The sequence below is a fragment of the Saimiri boliviensis genome, chromosome 9 (assembly GCF_048565385.1).
Source record: "Saimiri boliviensis isolate mSaiBol1 chromosome 9, mSaiBol1.pri, whole genome shotgun sequence".
NCBI lineage: Eukaryota > Metazoa > Chordata > Mammalia > Primates > Cebidae > Saimiri > Saimiri boliviensis.
In genome coordinates, this window is record NC_133457.1 from 7,517,037 (window position 1) to 7,539,939 (window position 22,903).

General features: G+C 41.3%; 1 protein-coding gene across 5 annotated transcripts in view; it reads left to right on the plus strand.

The window, feature by feature from the left end:
- Positions 1-22,903, plus strand: part of LOC101029972 (collagen alpha-4(VI) chain-like) — a 120,601-nt gene that overhangs the window by 32,718 nt on the left and 64,980 nt on the right. For 4 of the 5 annotated variants that reach the window (XM_074405444.1, XM_074405442.1, XM_074405446.1 and 1 more), the window contains 9 exons: positions 1,547-2,134; positions 3,170-3,775; positions 6,594-7,223; positions 11,643-12,188; positions 12,737-13,291; positions 18,058-18,392; positions 19,630-19,708; positions 21,678-21,823; positions 21,976-22,068. In XM_074405444.1, the coding sequence (XP_074261545.1) occupies positions 1,547-2,134; positions 3,170-3,775; positions 6,594-7,223; positions 11,643-12,188; positions 12,737-13,291; positions 18,058-18,392; positions 19,630-19,708; positions 21,678-21,823; positions 21,976-22,068 (3,578 nt within the window). The remainder of the gene's footprint in view (positions 1-1,546; positions 2,135-3,169; positions 3,776-6,593; positions 7,224-11,642; positions 12,189-12,736; positions 13,292-18,057; positions 18,393-19,629; positions 19,709-21,677; positions 21,824-21,975; positions 22,069-22,903) is intronic. The other variant, XM_074405445.1, reaches the window with a different exon arrangement.

The following is a 22,903-nucleotide window of genomic DNA, read 5'->3' on the forward strand; positions in this document are numbered from 1 at the left end:
ACTCCATAATAAAGCACACAACTTTGAGTAGAGAAAGAGAAAAATGCTTGTGGGCTCTATCAAAACCCACAAGAGGATAGACTCTTAATAATTTATTCATTGTTTTGGTATTTATGTACAGGGTAGGTTAATTGGAAGAAGTGCTAAAGCTTTTGACTCATTGATGCAGCAGGTGTGTGGTGGTAATATTGCATTTGTATGGGGAAATAAATATTATAGATATTCATTTTGCACAGCACTTCAAGGTTTACAAAGAGGTTTTATAAGCATAGTAATAACTGCTACTGTTTGCCTGCTGTTGTATAGTTTTCAAAGCTGATTTATATTGCTCATCTGACCGATCATTTCAACTTTGTTAAATACATAGGGTAATTAGTATATTGCTTGCATTTTTCAGATGAGAAAACTGAAGCCAAAGGTAGCACAAGTGGATGACAGAACTAGGGACTTGATCTCAGATCTTTTAGAGCAGACTCATTTCACTAGAGCAGGGGTGTTAAGTTGTACTCCTGGGGAGCAGAGCCCGAAACAAGAATTTGGGCACACTTGATTTGCTAAGGAAGAACTCCTGGGGAGATGGTCAGTAAGGATGTGGGGTATTCAGGACAGAGAAGTAGAGAAATGTAAGGAAGGGTATGATTTCAGGTAAAAATTCTGTAAAGGGTTTCAGCTTGATCCTACAGGGGAACTTGGTGTACATTATGCATCGAAGTTGTCTTGAGCTGGGATCTGGGCCAAGCAAGGATCTGGGCTTTTAAACATTGTGAGAAAAGTAGTTTCACTAGCTGGAGGGAAGTTGTCCGAAGAGCAGTGCATAGAATGGTAAAAAAGAAATCCAAAAGGACTGAGCAGAGCATGACATTGTCTGCCACAGGATATGATCTTATTTTTATCCTCAAAACAACCTTGTGAGAGTACGAGGGTTGGTGTAAAGATGTCAGTGCTGCAGAGGAGAAAATTAAGTCTCAAAACCGTGAGTGATAAATAGGTCACAGAGCTATTGAATGACAGAGTTGCAGTAAGATGTGTCAAGGAACATGGAATATATTCCAACTTTCTGACGTGCTGGTGCCAGCGCACTCCTAGATTCGATGTTTCTTTGTCAAAAGATAGGAGGCTGATGGCTTTTTCTGACTGAAAAGAATACATTCCCTCTCTTGGCATGTTGCTTAATTTACAGAAGTGCTTTTCTTGTTAACAACATTTAAGGGATTGTGTAAGTGGATTTCAAGGTTGGAAATAGCAGTAGAGCAGGCCTGAAATCTCAGAAGGTGATGCAGCAGAGAAGCAGAGGTATGGGGGATATTAATGTTATTGCTCTGAGCACACTGCCACTTGGGGTGAGGGTGGTGTCTGAGGACCACTGAGTATAGTGGTTATTTTTCTTTTATGCATTATTCTTCTTTTACGCATCGGTTACTTTTCTTTTATGCATTATTCTTCTTTTACACATTGGTCCCAAACAGTTTAAACCATTGGTTCAATGGTTCAAACCAGTTTGTGTGAAGACCCAGTAATTGCATCCCTTTTGCTGCCTCTCTCATAGCGTGCAGAGAAGGAGCCGTGGCAGACGTTGTGTTTCTAGTAGACAGTTCAACTAGCATTGGACCCCAGAACTTCCAAAAAGTCAAGAACTTCCTTTACTCCGTCGTCTCGGGGCTCGACATCAGCAGTGACCGTGTCCGAGTGGGACTTGCCCAGTACAATGACAACATCTACCCAGCCTTCCAGCTGAACCAGCACCCTCTGAAAAGCATGGTCTTGGAGCAGATCCAGAATCTGCCATACCGCACAGGAGGCACAAACACAGGGATTGCCCTGGAGTTTATCAGGACCAACTATTTGACTGAGGGGTCTGGCAGTCGGGCCAGGGACAGAGTTCCTCAGATAGTTATCCTCGTGACAGATGGGGAGTCCAATGATGAGGTCCAGGAGGTGGCTGACCGGTTGAAAGAAGATGGAGTTGTTGTGTATGTGGTAGGGGTCAATGTCCACGATGTCCAGGAGTCGCAGAAAATAGCCAGTGAGCCATTTGAGAAGTTTCTCTTCAACATCGAAAACTTCAACACCCTGCAGGATTTTTCAGGAAGTATTCTTCAGACTCTGTGCTCAGCAGTAGAGGGTAAGATAAAAGGTAAGAAGCTGTGTTAGAACCCAAGACTCTAACCGTGTCAGCTCACTACATTGCAAGCCAGAATACGCGGGGTGTATGGGAGGGCAAGGAGAAGGAATGCCCAGCGTCACTGGAGAACCCGAGGAGACTTCCTAGGGGAAGGCTTTGAAGGCTGGCTGGAATTCTTGTGGGTAGAAAGGAACATCTTGACATGTTGTTCAAAGGAAACAGCATGTGTTTTTGAAAGCCGGAAGACCTGTTTTTTTAGTCCTGTCTTTGCCACTTTCTAGTTATGTGAGCAGGGACAAGGGGCTTCACTTTTTCACTTCAATTTTCTCATCTGCTTGATGAAAATAATACTTGTCCGGAAGAATGCTTTATGAAGATTAAGTCAGATAGAGTGTATAAAAAGCTTTTACTGGGCGTAGCGGCTGAGGCCTGTAATCCCAGCAGTTTGGGAGGCCAAGGTGGGTGGAACACCTGAGATCAGGAGTTTGAGACTAGCCTGGCCAACATGGTGAAACCCCTTTACTACTAAAAATACAAAAATTAGCTGGCACGGTGGCATGTGCCTATAATCCTAGCTACTTGGGAGGCTGAGGCAGAAGAATCACCTGAGCCCAGGTGGCAGAGGTTGTAGTGAGCTGAGGTTATAGTGAGCTGAGAGTGCAAGATTGCACCATTCCACTCTAGCCTGGGCAACAGAGTGAGAGTCTGTTTCAAAAAAAAAAAGCTCTAGCACAAAGTGTGTCCTCAGTAGTAGTTAACTTCCCTTGCCTCCTCTATTGGTTGAAGAAGAATAATTGAAAAGTACATTAGCATAATTAAACAGACAAGAAGGCAGCAGGTTATAAGAGAGGAAGAGCCTTGTGATAGAGTCCCACATAGAGGAAAGGAAGTACAATATATAGAGAGTGTATAAATATAGTATCTCTACCTCCCACATTGGGCACACAAAACCATCCTTATATTCAATTCTCATGAGAGTTCGGTTTGATTTACTGTCCCTTTGTGTCTTTTTCTGCCCCTCTGGTGTCCCTTTCCCTTTACTTCCAGAATTCTTCAAAGCCTATGCAGATGTGGTCTTTCTGGCTGACACCTCACAGGACACATCACGGACCAGTTTCCAGTGGATACAGAATTTCCTCTCCAGACTGGTTGGCATGTTGGAGGTTGGCAGGGACAAGTATCAGATTGGGCTGGCTCAGTATGGTGATCAAGGTCACACTGAGTTTTTGCTCAATACCTATAAGACTCAGAATGAGATGATAGCTCATATTCAAGAGCGTTTTGTGCCCCTGGGTGGCTCCAGGAGGACAGGCAAGGCACTGCAATACCTTCTTCAGACCTTCTTCCATGAGGAAGCAGGAAGCCGTTTTCTCCAGGGCATTCTCCAGTATGCAGTGGTCATTACCTCAGGCAAATCTAAAGATGAAGTCCAGGATGCTGCACAGAGACTAAGGGAGAAAGGCGTGAAAGTTATGTCTATCGGTGTGCAGGACTTTGACAGGAGAGAACTGGAAGGGATGGGGTCCCCAGAGCTTGTGTATGATATGCAAAGAGAAGACAGAGTCAGACACGTGGTGGAAGATATGAATGTGGTGATCCAAGGGGCTGGACAGCGGGAGCACAGGAATACAGCCAACAAGGAGGCTGTAGGAGGTAAGGTTTGGTCCTAGGATATGTGAGCCACTAGGAGATCTCAGTGTGAAAGGAAAGTCTGGGGAGATAGCAGAGAAGGAGGGTATTCTGGATTCCTCAGTGCTGGGGCACAAGCACTGGCAGACAGGAGAGAGAGGGAAGCATGGGGTGCCTCAGACACAATCTTATGTTAGTTAACTGTGGTCACAATGCTGCTGCATAACAAACTGTGTGAAAAGCCAGTGGCTGAAAAGAATTGTTTATTTTCATAGATCGGTTGACGAACAGCCGATCTTGGCTGGGCCCAAACAAATGGCTTTGCTGATATCGTCTGAGCTCATTCACAGATTTGGGATTTGGCTGGGTGTTGGTTGATCCAGGTTTGGCTCTGCTCCACATATCTCTCATCTTATTCCTGGGATCAGCAGGCTAGTCTGGGCATATTCTTCTCATGGTAATTGAAGAGGTACCAGAGAGAAAACCAATTGCATAAGCATTTCTCAAACCTCAGCTGCATCATCTGCTAACATTTCATTGGCTCAAGCAAGTCATATAGCTATGCTGACATCAACAGAGAAGAAAAGTTTATCTTCCCATGGAAATAAGGAGTAAGGAGATAATATTCCTGAGTAAGAATCTAAATTACCATAGCACTCAGGCTTCTCCCCAAAGATTAAATAAAGTACTTCCTTATGTTGGCATCCAAGACACTCAAGGGAGATACTATTGGCATTTTGGGTAGGACAATTCATAGTGTAGAATTGTCCTGTGCATTGTCGGAGCTTTAATATCCCTAGTTTCTGCCAGTAGCATCCCTGAATCATTATGGTAATCCAAAACATCCCCATACATTTCCAAAATGTCCCAGGGAGATAGGTACTGTTGTCTGAGAACCACTGAGCCTTATCTCTGCTAGGTCTTTGTACACATTCTATTCACCGGCCAAGCTGAACTACTCATTATTTTCTGTGTGTACACTATGCATTCTCATCTCTGTCTCTGCTCTTGAATACACCATATCAGCCTGTGACACCAGTCAAAACTTACCCTTCAGTTCTTAAGTTACCCTCTTCATGAAGCATCCTTTGAGTCCCACAACTAGAAGTGGCCACTTTTTCCTTTCTCTGAATTGCCACACCTCTGCCAGACCTAACAACATGTAGAGCTTGGGGGTCCTTGGAATTTTACGGGCAGAAAGAAGACAAACATATATGCGACAACAAGAGGAAAATCCAAGCAGAGGTAATAAGGAATTAAGAAGGACTTTATGGCGATGCTACACTAAGCAGAGATGGATGGTACAAAAAAAGGGGCACACTAGAGGATGTGGCCTCAAAGGAATTGTGCTGGGACCTCAGTAACAGGTGTTATTTTAATATATAGGAGGAGGAGGAGGGTACTCTGGGCGAGGAGAAGGGCCAGGTAAGGGGTCTACACTCCTGGTAAGGGTGTGGAAATAGGAATGGTCTGGATGAGTGTGGAAGAAAATTTAAAAACTGAGCCAATGTGGGTCAGTGGAAGAGTACAGAAGTAGTGAGAGGTGAGATTGGTTTAAGTAGGTTAGACCCTGACTGCGGGATCCCAAAGACACTAGAAGTAATTGGTGGGCAGCTTTTAAGCAGAAAAAAAATGACATGACCAAAGTAATCTTTAAGGAAAACTTCAGTGGGCGGGCTGGGTGGCATATGGCACCTCAGACTCAGAAGGACTTTAAGGCTGAGCTGTCATCTGGCCACATGGAGAAGATGTCTGGGCTCAGCCCAAGGGTGGCTCTAATAATGAGGAAAAGGAAAGAATCCTGAAGACAATTTGAAAGGAGAATAACAGCACTTGATACGAGAAGGTGAGGGAAGGGAGATGTCAAAGATGTGTGGAGTTTCTAGAGACGGTGTTTTAGACTTGCTAAAATAAGGGACAACACCCTCTTCTAAAATCTAGGATTGAATTTTGATTCTTTATAAAAAAGGACCACAGGGGAAATTTCAGAACACCAAGAGAAAAAAAGAGGACGTTAAAAGGTTATTCTATTGCCCCTAAACCTTGTTTTACAATATTCAGTTGTTTACATGGTGGTTTCAAGCTTTCCGCATGCATGGTTTTGGCTGTCTGCTAGGAAGATTTCCTGCTTTGATGTATCAGAGCAGATCTGGACCTCAGCACTATGTGGACACAATGGGTTTCCTGCAATAGGTACTGTCTCAAATAGAGTTTATGTTTTATTCCTTAATTTGAGGCAAGTGGAGGAGAAGGCTCTTTTGTAGCAAAATGAAGCGGCCAGCTAGCCTAATATTTGGATAAAGATTTTTCATAGAAATTTGCAATATTTCAGGGTGCCCCTGTTAAAATGACATGACATTGTTCAGAGAAAGATTTAGAAATTTACAGCCACAATTAATTTTCATCTTTTGGGGAAGTTTCAGGCCTGTAAGAGAATTTGACCCAGAGTCTCTTGAAATTAGAAAAATGAAGAAAAACTAGTCAAGACTCAGATGCTTCTGATGGACTTAGATAAATTGAAAAGCAATCTTGAAGCATGTTTTTTTGTTGATACTCATATATTTAAATATTTTGAAAGTGATATGAATACTCTTTCACATGAGAATTTCTGAAATAGGTATGAACCCTGTGATGTTCTTTGACCATCATGCCAAATAAAGGCTTTGATGAAATTCTAAGATGTATAAATATAAGTTCATATGATATATATTATTATAATTGTAATAATAAATATGTATGTAACATATAAAATACATCATAATACAGCTTTTATGTATTAATCTTGTCTTTATTATTCTGCCCTTATGCTAAAGCCCTTCTTTCTGATTTTGTTTGTTTGCAGCGTGTGCAACTGCTATCCCGGCTGACTTAGTATTCCTCATTGAGGAATTTAGCAGGGTTAAGCAACCCAGTTTCCAACAAGTTGTCAATTTCCTAAAGACCATTGTCAGTTCTCTAAGCGTTCGTCCTGATGCTGTGAGGTTTAGCTTGGTCTTCTACAGCGAGGAACCACGACTTGAATTTTCACTGGGTACATTTCAGAATCCAGCTGAAATCTTGGAGCATTTGGGCAAATTAACCTACCGTGAAAGAAGAGGAAGGACAAAGACTGGTGCAGCATTAGATTTCCTGAGGAATGAGGTTTTCATTCAGGAGAAGGGTAGCCGGTCCAGCCACGGTGTGCAGCAGATAGCTGTGGTCATCACGGAAAATGTCTCCCAAGACAGTGTCTCTGGACCTGCTTCTCGCCTCCGAAGAGCAGGGGTCACCATCTATGCAGTGGGCACCCAAGATGTCTCAGAGAGTAAGGACCTGGAGAAGATGGCATCATATCCTCCTTGGAAGCATTCAGTTCCCCTGGAATCCTTTTTGCAGCTCTCCGTAGTAGGAAGCAAGCTTACAAACCAGCTCTGCCCTGAGATTGTGGACAGTCAAGTTTCTGTTAGTGGGGCGAGTTATCCCGTACAGGAAGGTAAGAGGGTCTTTTCCAAATTTGATATTTTTAAACAAAAAACCTTTCTTAAGCTTTTAGTTGCTCCGTGTACCCATATCCTCTATCCTCCAACAAAGAAAAGATTTTGTAGTCAATTCATTAAAAAACCAGAAACAGAAATGTATAAAAACTTTGTCTTGATGCCAAACAATGCAGGAGACTATGAAGTAAAAAGGCAACATTTCTAGCACCTCCTATCTTGTCCTTCATCCCTTTTAAAATATATACAAATCTTACTTTTTTTTTTTTTTAAGACTGGATCTTGCTTTTTCACCCAGACTGGAGTGCAGTGGCCCAATCACAGCTCACTGTAACCTAGAACTCAAGCGATCCTCATGCCTCACCCTCCTAAGTAGCTTGGACTGCAGGGAGGCACCCCCATACTCAGCTACTTTTAAATATTTTGCAGAGACAGGGTCTCATTATGTTGCCCAGGCTGGTCTCCAACTTCTGTCCTCAAGTGATCCATCCTCTTGGCCTCATAAGGCTGTGAAATTTTGGGTGTGAGCCACTGTGCCTAGCCCCCTTCCGATTTAACAGTTTGATGAAGATATTTACAGTAGAAGCCCTAAGAAACCAAATTTGGCTTGATCAAATCTTAAGTCATTTAAGCAGGCAACTACTTTAAAAAGGATACAAACATACTTAAATTTTTAAAAGTTTATTTATTTTTTCCTCAGAAACTATTGTTTCTCACATACTTGAAATAAAAAAAATTAATACATATAAATGAATGTTAATTTGCCAATCTTTTGGTATAGGGCCAAAGCTGCTTTGAGTATGAGCCCTGCTGATTGGATTTCATGTATTTTTTAAAATAAACAATCCAATATTATGTTATATATAATTTCCAGTTTCAGTTTCCTTAAAGGGGAAAGACTTTTGAAACAATTCAAAACAGAAACAGAAATAGCTATTGATTTTCATAATCTTAAAAATGGAATGTTTGGTAATGCTATCTGGTACACTGGCAAATTTTTTTAAAACAACTTTCTTTTTTTGAGTCTTTTTGAAGCAGTTAACCTGGTTTTCATAGATGCAATAAACCTCTTTTAGTCACGCTCATAGCCTATTGATTTGCACCTATTTGATTAATTATGTAATTATAACAACAAAACTGCCACAAACAAGGTAGGGACAAACCTGCCTTCATCTTGTTAAGCTTATTCTTTCAGTGGGTGACGTGGAACTTCAGGTTCTCAAGGTTTTATGGGCGCGGCACTCATGCCTTACAGAGGAAAGGGAGAACCCGGTGAGTTACTGAAGTGGAGTTTGGTCAGGAGAGTTCCTACTACATATGCAGTTTTTTTAAAAAACACACACACACCAGAAAAAACATAGTGCTTAAGTGTATGCACTTTGGCATATTACAGTTTAAATTTTAAATCCTAGATTTGCCACTTACTGGCTGTTATGAAAATCTTGGTGTCTGTCTTCTTATCTATTTTTGTCTACCCATGCTAGTATTTCTTAGATCCAAATTAGAATCATAGATTTAAATTAGAATTGTTGGAATGTATGTAATTGAGGTAAAAATTCAAGGCTGTGATTATGTCTTCAAGGAAAAAATCACTGAGCTTTTTTTCTTGTTAAACAAATACTGAGTGATCTGGTAATTTCTTGATTACTTGTGCTGAGGTCTGGATTTGAAATATCTAAATACATTCCTATCCTTCTCTTTGACCTATATTTTTAGTTCCTTTCTCTGTTCTGGGAAAGAGAAACAAAATTGTTGAATATGAGTTTCATTTCCATGTGTGCTCCCTGCCTATATTCTGTAGATGAGAAGGAGAGAAGAGGAGCCCCGCTGGTTCACAGTATGAAGAGCTGAGCATTGGTTTCTCTTTGAGACTGCAGAGAAGCTAAAAAGAAACTTGCAGTCAGAAAAAGTAGCCCAAAGTCTAGAAGGGTTGGGGAAGGGGGTAGCCTAGAGGTAAATAGAAGCTATGATGATGTTACCAGAATTTTGTCTTGGCTGATCACAATGATCGTAATATCTTCTATTGGTCATTTGCCATATGTCGGATACTCTGCCAAGCGTTTTATGTATATAATTGATGTGAATGCTCGGCAGCCTCCATACTGTAAGAAATATTCCCTTTCTCTTTTCCCTCATATCTCCTTCTGCTAAGACTGACGAGAATGTACAGTGCAGGCAATATTTAGAGCCGTCAGCTCCTCTTGACAATCCAAGGGCCCTGGACTATAGCAAAGCCTCCTTGGGTGGCTTCTGTAGTGAAGCCTCCTTGGACTGGCTGCAGAGATGCCCTTTCCCGCACAGTGGTCCTTTTCTCTGATGCCAGGCAGCCATCTAAGTATCAGCAGTGGATGCTGGGTTCCAGCAAAGTTTGGGTTTTTGCCTTATTTTTCCATAATCTGCCCTCTACTCTCCAGAATTTGGCAAATACTTACTGTGGGGTAAGTGACTCCCTTCTCTACTCGCTCTAAGCTACACTCCTTTTCAATGCATGCCCCTCTAGGGTAGCATTGCCAGATGAAATGTAGGACACTCAATTACATTTGAATTTCATTCACATAAACAAGTTTTTTTGTAGTATAAGTATGCCCCATATATTGCATGGACCCAGGCTCTCCCACATGAAGACCTGAGCAGGGGAGCCCAATTGCTACCTCAGACCACTTCCCTTTCAGCCAAGAAAATTAAAAGACTATTCCTGGGGTCAAGGGAATCCAGAGATTAATAACTCAAGCCTGGCCTGCCCTTATTGTGCCCTTGTTGAGAGGGAGTGGAGAAAAGTGTTTTTTTTTGTTTGTTTTTTTGAATCTGCTTGATGACAAAAATAAAATGCCAGGTACTCTTAACCCTACATCTCTAACGCTGAACTCCACTGTGTTTACATGATATTAACGTCTCTTTACAATAAGCTTATTGAGTAGGTTCAACATCCTCATTTGATAGATCAGGAAACTGAGATGCAAGGGACCAAGCATGCCAGCAGCCGAGGAGACAGGATTCCATGTAGAGCCACTTGCCCTGGAGGCTGGCTTTAACATAAGGTGACTCATTTAATTCAGACTCTTTTAAAAAAGAATTTCTTCTAAAAAGAAAGAAAAAGCAGGATACATATGCAGAATGTGCAGGTTTGTTACATAGGTATACGTGCGCCATGGTGGTTTGCTGCACCTATTGACCTGTCCTCTAAGTTCCCTCCCCTCAGCCCCCCCACCCCTCAACAGGCCCTGGTGTGTGATGTTCCCCTCTCTGTATCCATGTGTTCTCAATCTTCAAATCCCACTTATAAGTGAGAACATGCGGTGTTTGGTTTTCTGTTCTGGTGTTCGTTTGCTGAGGATGATGGCTTCCAGCTTCATCCATGTCCCTGCAAAGGACATGAACTCATCCTTTTTTAGGGCTGCATAGTATTCCATGGCATATATGTGCCACATTTTCTTTATCCATTCTATCACTGATGGGCATTTGGGTTGGTTCAATGTCATTGCTGTTGGAAATAGTATTGCAATGAACATACATGTTCATGTGTCTTCATAGTAGAATGATTTATATTCCTCTGGGTAGATACCCAGTAATGGGATTGCTGGGTCAAATGATATTTCTGACTCTAGATCCTTGAGGAATCGCCATACTGTCTTCCACAATGGCTGAACTCATTTACATTCCCACAACAGTGTAAAAGCATTCCTGTTTCTTTATAGCCTCAGCAGCACCTGTTGTTGCCCAATTCAGGCTCATTTAATAGAGAATGTTTAAAATTAAGTCAAATTATTAAATTAAATTACATTTCAGGATACACACACTTTTGCCCATGTACTTAAAAAATACAACTTGGATGGGAAGAAGGAATAACAGAATCTGAGACAATTCATAGCTTCAAATGTGCTCTGATATTACTTTCATTTCCTTAACTTCCCTATTTGAGAAATATCAAGTTATATTTACTTTATGTCTTAAGAGGGGTTCATCAGAAACAGACTCTGAGACAATGATTTGGATGCAAATTATTTATCTGGGTGGTGATCCCAGGGGATACTGATAGGAGAGAAGAGATTTAAGCACCAATTCAGGGTGAGGAGTAACCTACAGGTTATTGCTACAGGCAACTGGGGACTCAGAAGCCATGCAGGACTTACCTCAGAGTGGTTCTATGCAAAGAACAAGGGAGCTGGGGTCTTTATCCACAAACCTCTGCCCATTATTGCTTGGTGGCTGCTTCTACACTGACTCTCAGGCATTCTAGTCTTCCCAGTGTGCTGGCTGATCATGCTGTTGGCCAAAGAGTACCCGTAGGCAGAGTCACAGATGCTGTCAAGGGAACAGAGAGTACTGAGGGAATATGGGTGGAGACTGGGATTACCATTCTGGTTCTTCACCATTTCAGACTCTGTTATGATGGGTTCTCACTTCTTTTTGTCACCTAGGTTGTGTGCACATCCAAAAGGCAGATATTTACTTCCTTATTGATGGGTCTGGCAGCATCTATCCAGAAGCTTTTCTTGACATGAAGGTGTTCATGAATGAAGTGATAAAGATGTTCCAGATTGGGCCCGACAGAGTACGGTTTGGAGTCATTCAGTACTCAGATGAAATTAAAACTAAATTTGTCCTCAGCCAGTATCCCACTGTGGCAGAGCTGAAGGCAGCCATTGACAACATCCAGCAGGGGGGAGGTGGCACCACAACCGGTGAGGCCTTGAACTACATGACTCAAGTGTTTGCAGACACTGCCCGAATCAATGTCGCTCGGTATCTTATAGTCATCACTGATGGTAAATCTTCAGACCCGGTGGCTGACGCTGCAGAAGGATTGAGGGCAAGTGGAGTTATCGTTTATGCCATTGGAGTAAGAGAAGCTAACATTGATGAGCTTAAGGAAATAGCTAAAGACAAGATTTTTTTTGTGTATGAGTTTGATTTACTGAAGGATATACAGAAAGAAGTGGTACGGGACATCTGCTCCTCAGAGGGTAAGACTTTTTCTTCTTCAATCTCCTTTCCCACCTCTCTGAGAATATGTACCTGATCTATTTAAATAAGCTTCATTTTTTTTTCACCCCTTTTTCCCCCCAACACAGGATCTCACTGTGTTGTCCAGGCTGGTCTTGAACTCCTAGGCTCAAGCAATCCTCCTGCCTCGGCCTCCCAATAGTGCTAGGATTACAAGTGTGAGCCACCACACCCAGCCAGCTTCATTCTTTAATCATGGATTCACTGATTGGCAACTTAGTATTGAACATTCAAAATGACCATAATCTAGAATGAAGCAAGATGGTCAGTTTTATATATTTATCATACAGCTGTGTCTTATTTTGAGACTACTCCGAATTGCAGAGCAACTCTACTGGGAAGCAGAATATTTACTTCACTGGATTCCTCTTCCACCCCTTTCTAAAATGTTTTCATGTTGTATATATGCCATTCCAGACGGTCCCTTTGGGCTTGTCATTACCTGACTTCAGATTCTTTTTTTTCCAGATTCCTAATGAATGTTCTATTCTGCTTCCTTTTTCCCCAGCCTGTAAGAATAGTAAAGCTGACATTGTCTTCCTGATAGATGGTTCAGAATCTATCTCCCCAGAAGACTTTGAAAGGATGAAAAGATTTGTGGAGAGCATGGTGAACCAATCTAATATTGGTGCTGATGGAATTCAAATTGGCCTTTTGCAGTTCAGCTCAATCCCACAGGAAGAATTCAGGCTCAACCGATACTCCTCAAAGGTGGACATTTACAACGCCATCTTTGATGTTCAACAGATGCGTGATGGGACCCGCACTGGGAAAGCTCTGAATTTCACTCTGCCTTTTTTTGACAGTTCAAAAGGAGGGAGACCCAGTGTTCAACAATATCTGATTGTGATCACCGATGGGGTTGCCCAGGATAATGTAATTATACCAGCCAAAGCCCTCAGGGACAAAAACATAATTATTTTTGCCATTGGGGTGGGAGAAGCCAAAAAATCGCAGCTTTTGGAGATCACTAATGATGAGGACAAAGTGTACTATGATGTAGATTTTGAGGTCCTGCAGAACCTGGAGAAGGAAATTCTTTCTAAGGTCTGTGATCCGCAAGGTGAGTGACAGAGAATTATTTGATCCACAAGCTCATCGTAGGTGTTAGGGATCCTACTGGCTTTCTTAATAAAGTAAAAATCTGATCCTTCTAACTAGGCAAGGAGGGGAACAGGAGATCACCCTGTAGGGCTGAACTCCTGACGCCGCTGTTTACCTTCCCCTGGGGATTCTTTTGATCATTCCCATGGTTGTCACCACTTTGGCTTCTGAAGGCCTGAACCTTCTTGGAACTGTCTCTAGGAAGTCCTCACTCTCCTCCTTTTATTCCTTGTAGTATAGACAAAACCAGATTGGAATGTGTAAACACAACTTGCTAAAGGTTTGGCGATGTCAAGAGGGAAACAGAAGCAGAGAGAATAATGTCAGTTAGACAGTTTCTCTTATGAAGTAGAATATAGTGTTTTCTCTATGAGACTCTGTACAGGGATATGTCTACTTTGTTGCCAATCTTCCATACGGCCAACGCCATCCTTAATCCCATTCCGTCTTCTCAAGTCTTTACCCAAAGCAGCAAGGCCCAAAGGCAGGGGTTGTTCCTTTTGACGGTCTGAGTCCACTCTTCTTCCTTAAGGCTTGCTTTTCAGTGGGTGATGGAAGCCCTCCCAAACTTAAACACATTTGAACCAACTAGGGGTCTTGTTAGAATGCAGATTCTGAATTCAGCAGATCAGCATGCTGCATTTCTAACCAGCTCCCAGGTGATGCAGATTTTGCAGGTCCTCGCCATACTTTGAGTTGTAGGCTAGTATAGTCTACCACAATGAAGCGTCATAAAGCACAGTATAGTGAAATAGCAACATGTGTGGTATGGTATATTACAGGATAGCACAGAATGTGATAGAATGGTATAAATGTCGTATAATATAACATAGTATGGAATCATATCAAAGAACGTATAATAGAACCGATAAGACTTAAAATTCCTTCAAGGGATCATGTGCATATAGGAGATCGTTTTGTTATTATGTTTCTAAATAGATGTGCATTTAATTGGATCTAGAAGGTTTTTTGTTTGTTTGTTTGTTTTTTGTAGTTTTAGGCTGAAAAGAAGAGGCTACTCATCTCTATGCACGTACTTAACTGTGTGCCTCTTGATGAGGTCCTGCCACCTTCAGCCTTCTGCTGGGAGGCAGAATATGGGCTTTTGACATTTACAGAGCACTTTCTCATCCTTTATTTTATTTGATTTCTCACAACGAGTCTGAGATAAAAAGCAGTAGTTTAAGAAAAATCCTCTTATCAGGTAGTATGTTTTTGCCTATAAGTAATAGAAAACTCAAGTAAGAAGGACACTTTTTTTTATTGCATTTTCGGTTTGGGGGTACATGTGAAGAACGTGCAAGATTGTTGCATAGGTACACACATGGCAGTGTGGTTTTCTGCCTTCCGTCCCCTCGCCTGTATCTGTCATTTCTCCCCATGCTATCTCTTCCCACCTCCCCACCCCCCATCCCTCCCCCATTTCCCCCCAACAGACCCCAGTGTGTAGTGCTCCCCTCCCTGTGTCCATGTGTTCTCATTGATCAACACCCGCCTATGAGTGAGAACATGCAGTGTTTGATTTTCTGCTCTTGTGTCAGTTTGCTGAGAATGATGGTTTCCAGGTTCATCCATGTCCCTGCAAAGGACATGAACTCATCATTTTTGATGGCTGCGTAATATTCCATGGTGTATATGTGCCACATTTTCCCTATCCAGTCTATCATCGTTGGGCATTTGGGTTGGTTCCAGGTCTTTGCTATTGTGAACAGTGCTGCAATGAACATTCGTGTCCATGTGTCCTTATAGTAGAATGATTTATAATCCTTTGGATATATACCCAGTAATGGGATTGATGGGTCAAATGGGATTTCTATTTTTAGGTCCTTGAGGAATCGCCACACTGTCTTCCACAATGGTTGAATTAATTTACATTCCCACCAACAGTGTAAAAGTGTTCCTATTTCTCCACATCCTCTCCAGCATCTGTTGTTTCCCGATTTTTTAATGATCACCGTTCTAACTGGTGTGAGATGGTATCTCAATGTGGTTTTGATTTGCATTTCTCTAATGACCAATGATGATGAGCATTTTTTCATATGTTTGTTGGCCTCCTGTATGTCTTCTTTTGTAAAATATCTGTTCATATCTAAGAAGGACACGTTTTATTCCATCTAACTGACACTCTAAAGGCAGAGCAGGCTCTAGGTGGGGCACAATCAACATTCCTACTTGTTTTTTTCCATTATGTAAGTAGCACTATTTTTTTTTTTTTTTGACTCAAGGTTGAATGCGAAGCACTATTTTTAATGTGCATTCCGATACTCAATTTCCAGATGAAAGATAAAAAACAGGCAGGGAGAGGTTAAGAAACATAGATGGGAAGTAAGAGAGGCAGGGTTTGAATTCCCCAGCAGTTTGGTGCCAAAAGTCCAACCACTAAGCATTACGTATGTCTATGAAGCCTCTCTGTGAGAAGCCAGGGCCTTACTTGGGCCAAGATGTTTGTTTGTTTGTTGATTTTGTTTTGTTTCTAAATTTTAAGACAGGATTCACTTCACGGCTCACTGCAGTCTTAACCTCCGTGCTCAAGCCGTCCTCTCACCTCTAGCTGGGACCACAAGCAAGTGGACACCAGCTAGTTTTTCAATTCTACGTAGAGACAGAGTCTCCCAGTGTTATAAAGGCTGGTCTTGAACTCCTAGACTCAAACAATCCTTCTTCCTTGTCCTCCCAAAGTGTTGGGAGTGCAAGTTAGAGCCACCGTGACTGGCCCAGGCCAGGTCTTATTTTGGAAACAGAGGCTTAATTTTGGAGGACTAGCATGAGAACCCTGCATCCCACCAAACGTTTGAAGCCCAATTTTCTAGGACATTAAATTAATATCTTTGCTTATGTTGACTAAAGAATGTAACTACTTTGCAGCAGTCTAGCCAAATTTAAAAACTATTTGAAAAGAATACACATGTACAATTATTTTTAAAAGAAGCATGAATTATGGTATGTCCTACATTAAGTAGTTCAGATTTTTTAGGCACCAAAGTCCTATTTTTTGTTTATATGTGGTTGGATATTATACCTGGGGGAGAAGAAGAGATATAGGATTCCAGCTTCTCTTTTCAGTTGATTTTGCCCCATATAGTAAGTTAGGATTTATGTTTATCTTCAACTTTGTCTTTAACTTTTTTGATGAAATTAGCTAGACACTTTAATAAGGGCTAGACTCTAATTAATTATAGAACTCGAGAATCATAAAGCTGAAAACGACCTTAGAGATTACCTGGCAAGATTTATTCCTCTCCATTAACACGGAAATAAATTGCTTGTTGCATTTGTCAATTATAGAAGAGAGCCAGTGGGAAATGTTAAACTGGTGAAAATGTGAATCAGAAATGTTGGAATAATATGCCATACTACAAAAAGGAAATTCCTTTTTTTCTGAGATTAGGTCCAGTATAGAAATGGGATTTACGTCTGTGAAAGCTCATTTTTATAACTTTGAATTATACATTTAAAAAAAAAACAAGGTATTTTACATGAAAGGAGGAGAGGAAGGCATTTTCTGTCTTGGCAATTCCAGGAACATATCTTAGCAGCTAGCATGGAGTATGATATTTAGCAGATTGAACGCTTATGGCTCAGCTCTGATCTCAGGTTTTTGGGAAACTTTAAGCTACTGTCCTTGACCTTTTTCACTAGTGAACGATCCACTACATACTTATTTTCTCTCAAATTGTTCCTCCCCATCTGCAGTTTTGTTTTTGCAGATTCCGATACAGGTATACAGATTCTGTTGGAGACACAGATCCTTATATCATCACATACTCTAGTGTGTGATGTCTGCATGTCCTGGACTACCTTGGACAGTCCTAAGTTATGCTCGTTGTGCAGAAGTAATTAATAGGTGCTCTTTCATGGTTGTTACATTTTAATTCATTCAACCAGATTCTAACCTAGATGTGTCTCTGACCATGAACTTTTGGTCCTCAGTGTAATTTTTTGCATGATCTTATTATACACTGGTAAGTGTATAGGTATAGCCTGAAATATTAATGGGCCCTTAAATTCCAGAGAAAACCTTCCCAAGAGGGCTTAAATATTTTTAGGCAGAAAAAACAGAAAATTGGGAGTGACTTTTTTTCCTGACATTTTCTAATACACTTCCATGCTGCTGAAACAAGGTATAGGCATGGGTGGTGAATGAGGAAAAACACTTTCAGGAAAGAAGGAAACAGTTCCAGTTACTGCTGAAAGAGACTCAAGGGTCATTTATATTCCCTTCTTCATTGATTTGTCAAACATTTAACGAACATCTGTATTAGGCAATTGGAAAATTAGATGGCATAGTCCCTACTATCGAGGAATCCTTATTTGGTAATGAAGAAGGTCAAGTAAAGTAACAATGGACGTGCAAGGGCGTTTAATAACTTAATGTGAGGAAGTAGGGACAAAAACCAGAGAGTCCTTGAAGAGCAGGGTAGGGTGGAGTGGGGTGGGGTGAGGTGGGCCCTTGACTACTATTTGAAGGACCAGACTGGGGTGGGAAGATGGGAAAATACAGTTTAGGTGAACGGAATAGGATCTACAGAGGCATAAAGGTATGAAACTATGTATTGTATCAGTTAGCTTTTTCTGTGTAACAATCCCAAAACTTAAACTACCATTGTTTAGCTTATACTTCCATGGGTTGGCTGGGGGTTTGTCTTTTAGGACTAGCTTGGCTATATCTTCTGGGCTAAGTTATGCACCTGTAGATGACTAATTTTATTTTCTTCACCTTCAAAGGATGCGACCTGGATTTGTCTGTAGGAATTGATATCTCAACTCGTTCAAGGCAAGTTCAGCAGAAGCTTCAAGATTTACTGCCAGAGCTGATGCGACAGTTGGCTTTGCTTTCTGACATCAGCTGTGGCATTTCTGATCAGATCAACCCAAGATTCCGCTACTTGGTTCCTGGCCCAAATGGCCAGCTTATCTTTGACTCTGGCTTTGAAAAGTACAGTTATGAGATCATCCAGAAGTTCTTAGTTCATCAGGCTGCCAAGAATAGCTATATGGATGTGAACTTTCTGCAGTCCTTGGGAGATAATGCTATTCATCTCTCTTCTGCTAAAGTGAAGGTAATAAATGCTGAGAACTCTTGCTATGGAGCCAGCAGGTAGGGTAAAATAGGTAAGGCTTTGTGACTGAGGCCAACTAAATTGTTCTTCATTGGAGATCTTGCATAGAGGAAAACCATACTGTTACCTAATCAGAACCAGCAAGAGATGCGCTTTCATTCAACAACAAGTATTTTTAAGCAATGGAGGTTCTATGCTGGATAATGCTAGTAGGAATATAAGAATAAAGTCCCTGCTCTCAAGCTGCCCACAGTTTAATGATTCATATTCTTCCATAACATAAATTCATTTCAAAGACACCTTGGATGGTGTTTTAAGACTCCTTAGCTTTTTATGGTCACTCATTACCATTTAAAGTAGGCTTGCTATTTTCCAGTCAGCATCTTGAACTGTCTTTAGTAACAGCTATTTAGTATAGCTCACCCCCAAGCCTCTTTCTCCATTCTGCTGTCTCTGAACTATATACTCACAGAAGTTCACAGAGATGGAAAGATTTTATGTGACGTTTATTAAAAAATGACATCCCCAAACTTCGTAACTTACATTTAGCTTTTCCTTTAATCATGCATCCAATGGATGTATTTTTTGACTAGTATCATCCATGTTTTATTTTTTATTCACGTTTTAAGTTAAAAATTTCTTATGAGCAAATAAACACATTTCAATTCTAGAAGATGCATTACAAAGTATAACAGAAAATAGCAATAACCATCCCCCACATCCCCCCCGCTCCACCCCTGCCCACACATGCACACACAGCACTCTGTTAATATGTTGGTAATTTTTGTTGATAAGGATAAATATCGTAAGCATTTTTGGAAGGTATTTTTCAATAAGTTCAGATGATTCAAATCCTCTTTTTTTTTTTTTCAGGGAGATGGGGAGGTTGAAATAAAGATGAATGTGTAATAAAAGAATAAGTAAAAAGAAACAGGGTGAAAGTTTGGGCATAACCAGAAAAACTCATTCTTGCATTTTAAAGAAATACACAATTCCTAACATCCATGTTATGCATGCCTTCTCCCCTTCCCCTCTGTTTCTTCGCTTCTTCCTCCCTCCTTCCCTTTCTTCCTTCCCTTCCCTCCTCTTTCCCTTCTTCCCCCCTTTCCCTTTTCCTCCGGCGCTCTCTCTTATTACCTTCCTTTTCTCCTCTTTCCCCACTCTCCCTCCGTCCTACCTCTCTTTTCCCTGTCCCTCCCTCTCTGGCTCGGCCACCACACTTTCTCCTAAAAAACAGGTCCTTTTAGTATTTACGGATGGACTGGATGATGATTTAAAGAGGCTGAAGAAAACATCGGAGTTTCTCCGTAGCAGAGGTAAGTGCATGGGGTTGCCCAGTGTGGGCCTCCCTCCTCTCCCTGGAGCTGAGGCACTCAGCTCTCCAGATGGCACTGGACTCTATGAAGCTTCCTACATGCTCACCTAGTATGTGGAGCTCAGTGCGCATGCGGCTGACACCTGGTCTCCTTCTTTGTATGAGCCAGAGGATGTTTTGGGTCTCAGACTCCCTGCCTTCTTCAACAATGTCCCTGACGCTGACCAGGGGTCTTCTGACTCAGACGGGACTAGCTTTTGAGGGTGGAAGGTTGAAGGTATACCTCCTACTTCAATGGTGGGAGGAACTGTTCGTTCTTTTAGGCTAGTCTGGGGTCCATATGTCATTTTCCCCTAAACTCTGAAGTCAGTCTAAAGCTGGGCCTTGCTCTTTGCACTGTAATTCTCCCCTCTTCACTCTTCATTCTCCCTCCTCCATCTCCAAGGGCTCCTACTGCTAGTCCATACGGCATCTTTGTGCAATTAGAGAAAGACATCCAATACGCTGGATAGATGCAAGGCTGTTCCTGGGCTTCCAGGTGGTGAGGGTTGCTGGCTAGATTTGGGCATGCATTTGCTCTCTCAGATGGGTGTTCTTGTGCAGCACAACTTGTTCAACTGTATGTGATGGCTCTCACCATTCCCACTTTGTACCATGTAAAGGCTCTAAAGCAATCTAAGGGTGAACGACCAGCAACCTGACTTGCTGAAGTTCCTGTCACCCTTTTTCCTCTTCAGTTGAGTATATTCAACATATTCTCCTGGGGATGATGTTTTTCATTGTTTAATCGTGTGCTAGAATATTTTTTATGACACCTTGCTCCCATCTTAATTCACTGCATAGATTGCCACTGGATGTTTAAATCGTTGCATGGTTTCTGGAAGGGATTTGGGGGTATATAACAAGAAACTAAACATTGCTTACAAGCTATGCTAAATCAGCGATTCCATTTCAAAGAATTTAGTTTTAAGGAATAATTAACCATATGTACACAACTTTTAACCACACAATTGTCAAGCAGCTTGTTTACCATAGCAAAAAGCGTATTTGTGTGTGTGTGCCAAGAATTTGCTGTTCAAACTATTAACAGTAATATTTGTTTTGGAATTCGACAAACAAGGTGATTTCTAATTGAATTTCCAGAATACCCTTCTTCATTTGTCTTCTGGCTTTGTGGACAAATCCAGATGATCTCTTAATGCCTGCATTGATAAGATAGGCTAGATTATGTAGCAATAACAACCTCCAAGTCTCAATGACTTAAAATAACAAGAAGAGATTCATCTTATGCCTCCTGCTCACCACTCAAGAACTCAGGCTGAAGGAGATTCTGTCCCAACAGCTGGTTTTGTAATTGCTATGGCAAGGGAAAGGAAATGGGACAAATTGTGTACTACTCTTAAAATTTCTCCTGGGGATTAACACATGCCACTTCTGCTCACATTTAACTAGCTAGAGTGAGCCGTAAGGTCACTTGTAACTTTCGTAAGATAGATATTTTACAGGTAGAGAATTGAGGCTCAGTGAGTGTTTATATCTTGACTAAAGAAGTGCAGTCCTATCATGTGCCCTTGAGAAGGGAAACCGGAACATTTGTGAGCAGCCACAATGACTGCCACAATTCCTAAGTGTAAACCAAAAGTCAACTTCAGAGACAGGCTTAGAAGGATGTAACTTAATACAATGAGGGCTGAAAACCATCTGTGAACTGACAAAATGGAGGCTATAGGAGAGCTATGAGAGTCCTTTGTGATTCTGCTTAACTTTCAGCTAGTGGGACTGAAAGCTATGAGACCAATTCTTCAAGAAGGCATGCCACAAACTAGCTTTAACTGTACAACACGCACTTTGAGGCATGACAAGTGAAGGCTATGGGAATGGTGGAATGATGCATGAATATGTGGGGCTAAGACAGAGATAGACCATTCAAAAGACGTGAGAGTAATCTCCCACCTGTTGAAATTGTGAAGGACTCTCTGGACTCCTAGTCATTGGCCTGGAAGGTGTCCATAAATTAGAAGAGCTCCAGGAGCTGGAATTTGGCAGAGGGTTTGCGTATAAGCAACCTCTGAGCATCACACTGCAGTCCCTCCCAAGCATCTTACTGAAGCAACTTGTAAGTACCTTTTAAAAACACCATCCTTGGCTAAGTTCTATTAATTATAATAATTTTAAAAACGTAGAGAAAATTTTGTCTTCTTAGTGTGTAATGTGATACCGACTAACACAGATGAGAAAAATCGCATGTGATATGAATCTGTTTTTCAGGATACAATTGTGGAAAGAACGTGCTGTGATATATATGCAAAGTGTTTTGGAGCAGATGGGTACAGAGGTGATGATGGGAGTCCTGGGAGGAAGGTAAGAATTTGTCAGATGTGAATGGGGGAAGGAGAGAGAAGATATTTCAGTACCCACTACATACCAGCCTCTGTGTTGTGTATTTAACAGCATTTCCTAATTTTACCCCCCTAACAGACACTTTCAGGGAGATATTATTTTACACGTGTGAAATTGAGGCTCAGAGAAGTGACATCACTTTCCCAAAATGGCATCGTTATGAAGATGCATTTGGGATTTAAGCTCCTATGTCTCCCTGACTCTGAGTCCCCCATGGCTTCCACCATATTTATGCTGCCTTCTTGTGCTCATTTGTCAAATAATGTCACAACTTCTGCTGCTGCATGGAAGTTTTCACTTATCTGCTGGATTTCCACTTGTCCATCATCTGCTTTCTTTACAGTAGTAAATGTCTCTTTCCCCTCTAATAGTCCTTTCTACAGCATCAAACTCTGAGAAAAGATATGCATCTCCATTAACTCTAGGTTAACCAATAGGAAAATTACCACTTAACACTTCTAAGGGAGAGTATCTCATTAGAAATGATCCTCAGATACTCAGGGCTGGCAAGGTTCCATTGTTACAGGGATTGAAACTTTATGCTGAGGGTATAATCACAAACCCACGTGTAAGGTTGGGTCAAACCCATTGGCTTTGTGCCATCTTTTTAACATGCTCTCTTTGGAAGGTTTTCCATGAGGTTGTTGAAGTGAGCTCTTCAGGGCTTTGCAGACCAATCTTTTAAATTTAAAATAGTATAAAGTGTATAATTACTGTTTGAAAAATAAACTGCAATATTGCCTTAGCATTAGATTTTTCCCTGTCATGTTGTTATTTACTATCAGATTGGAGAATC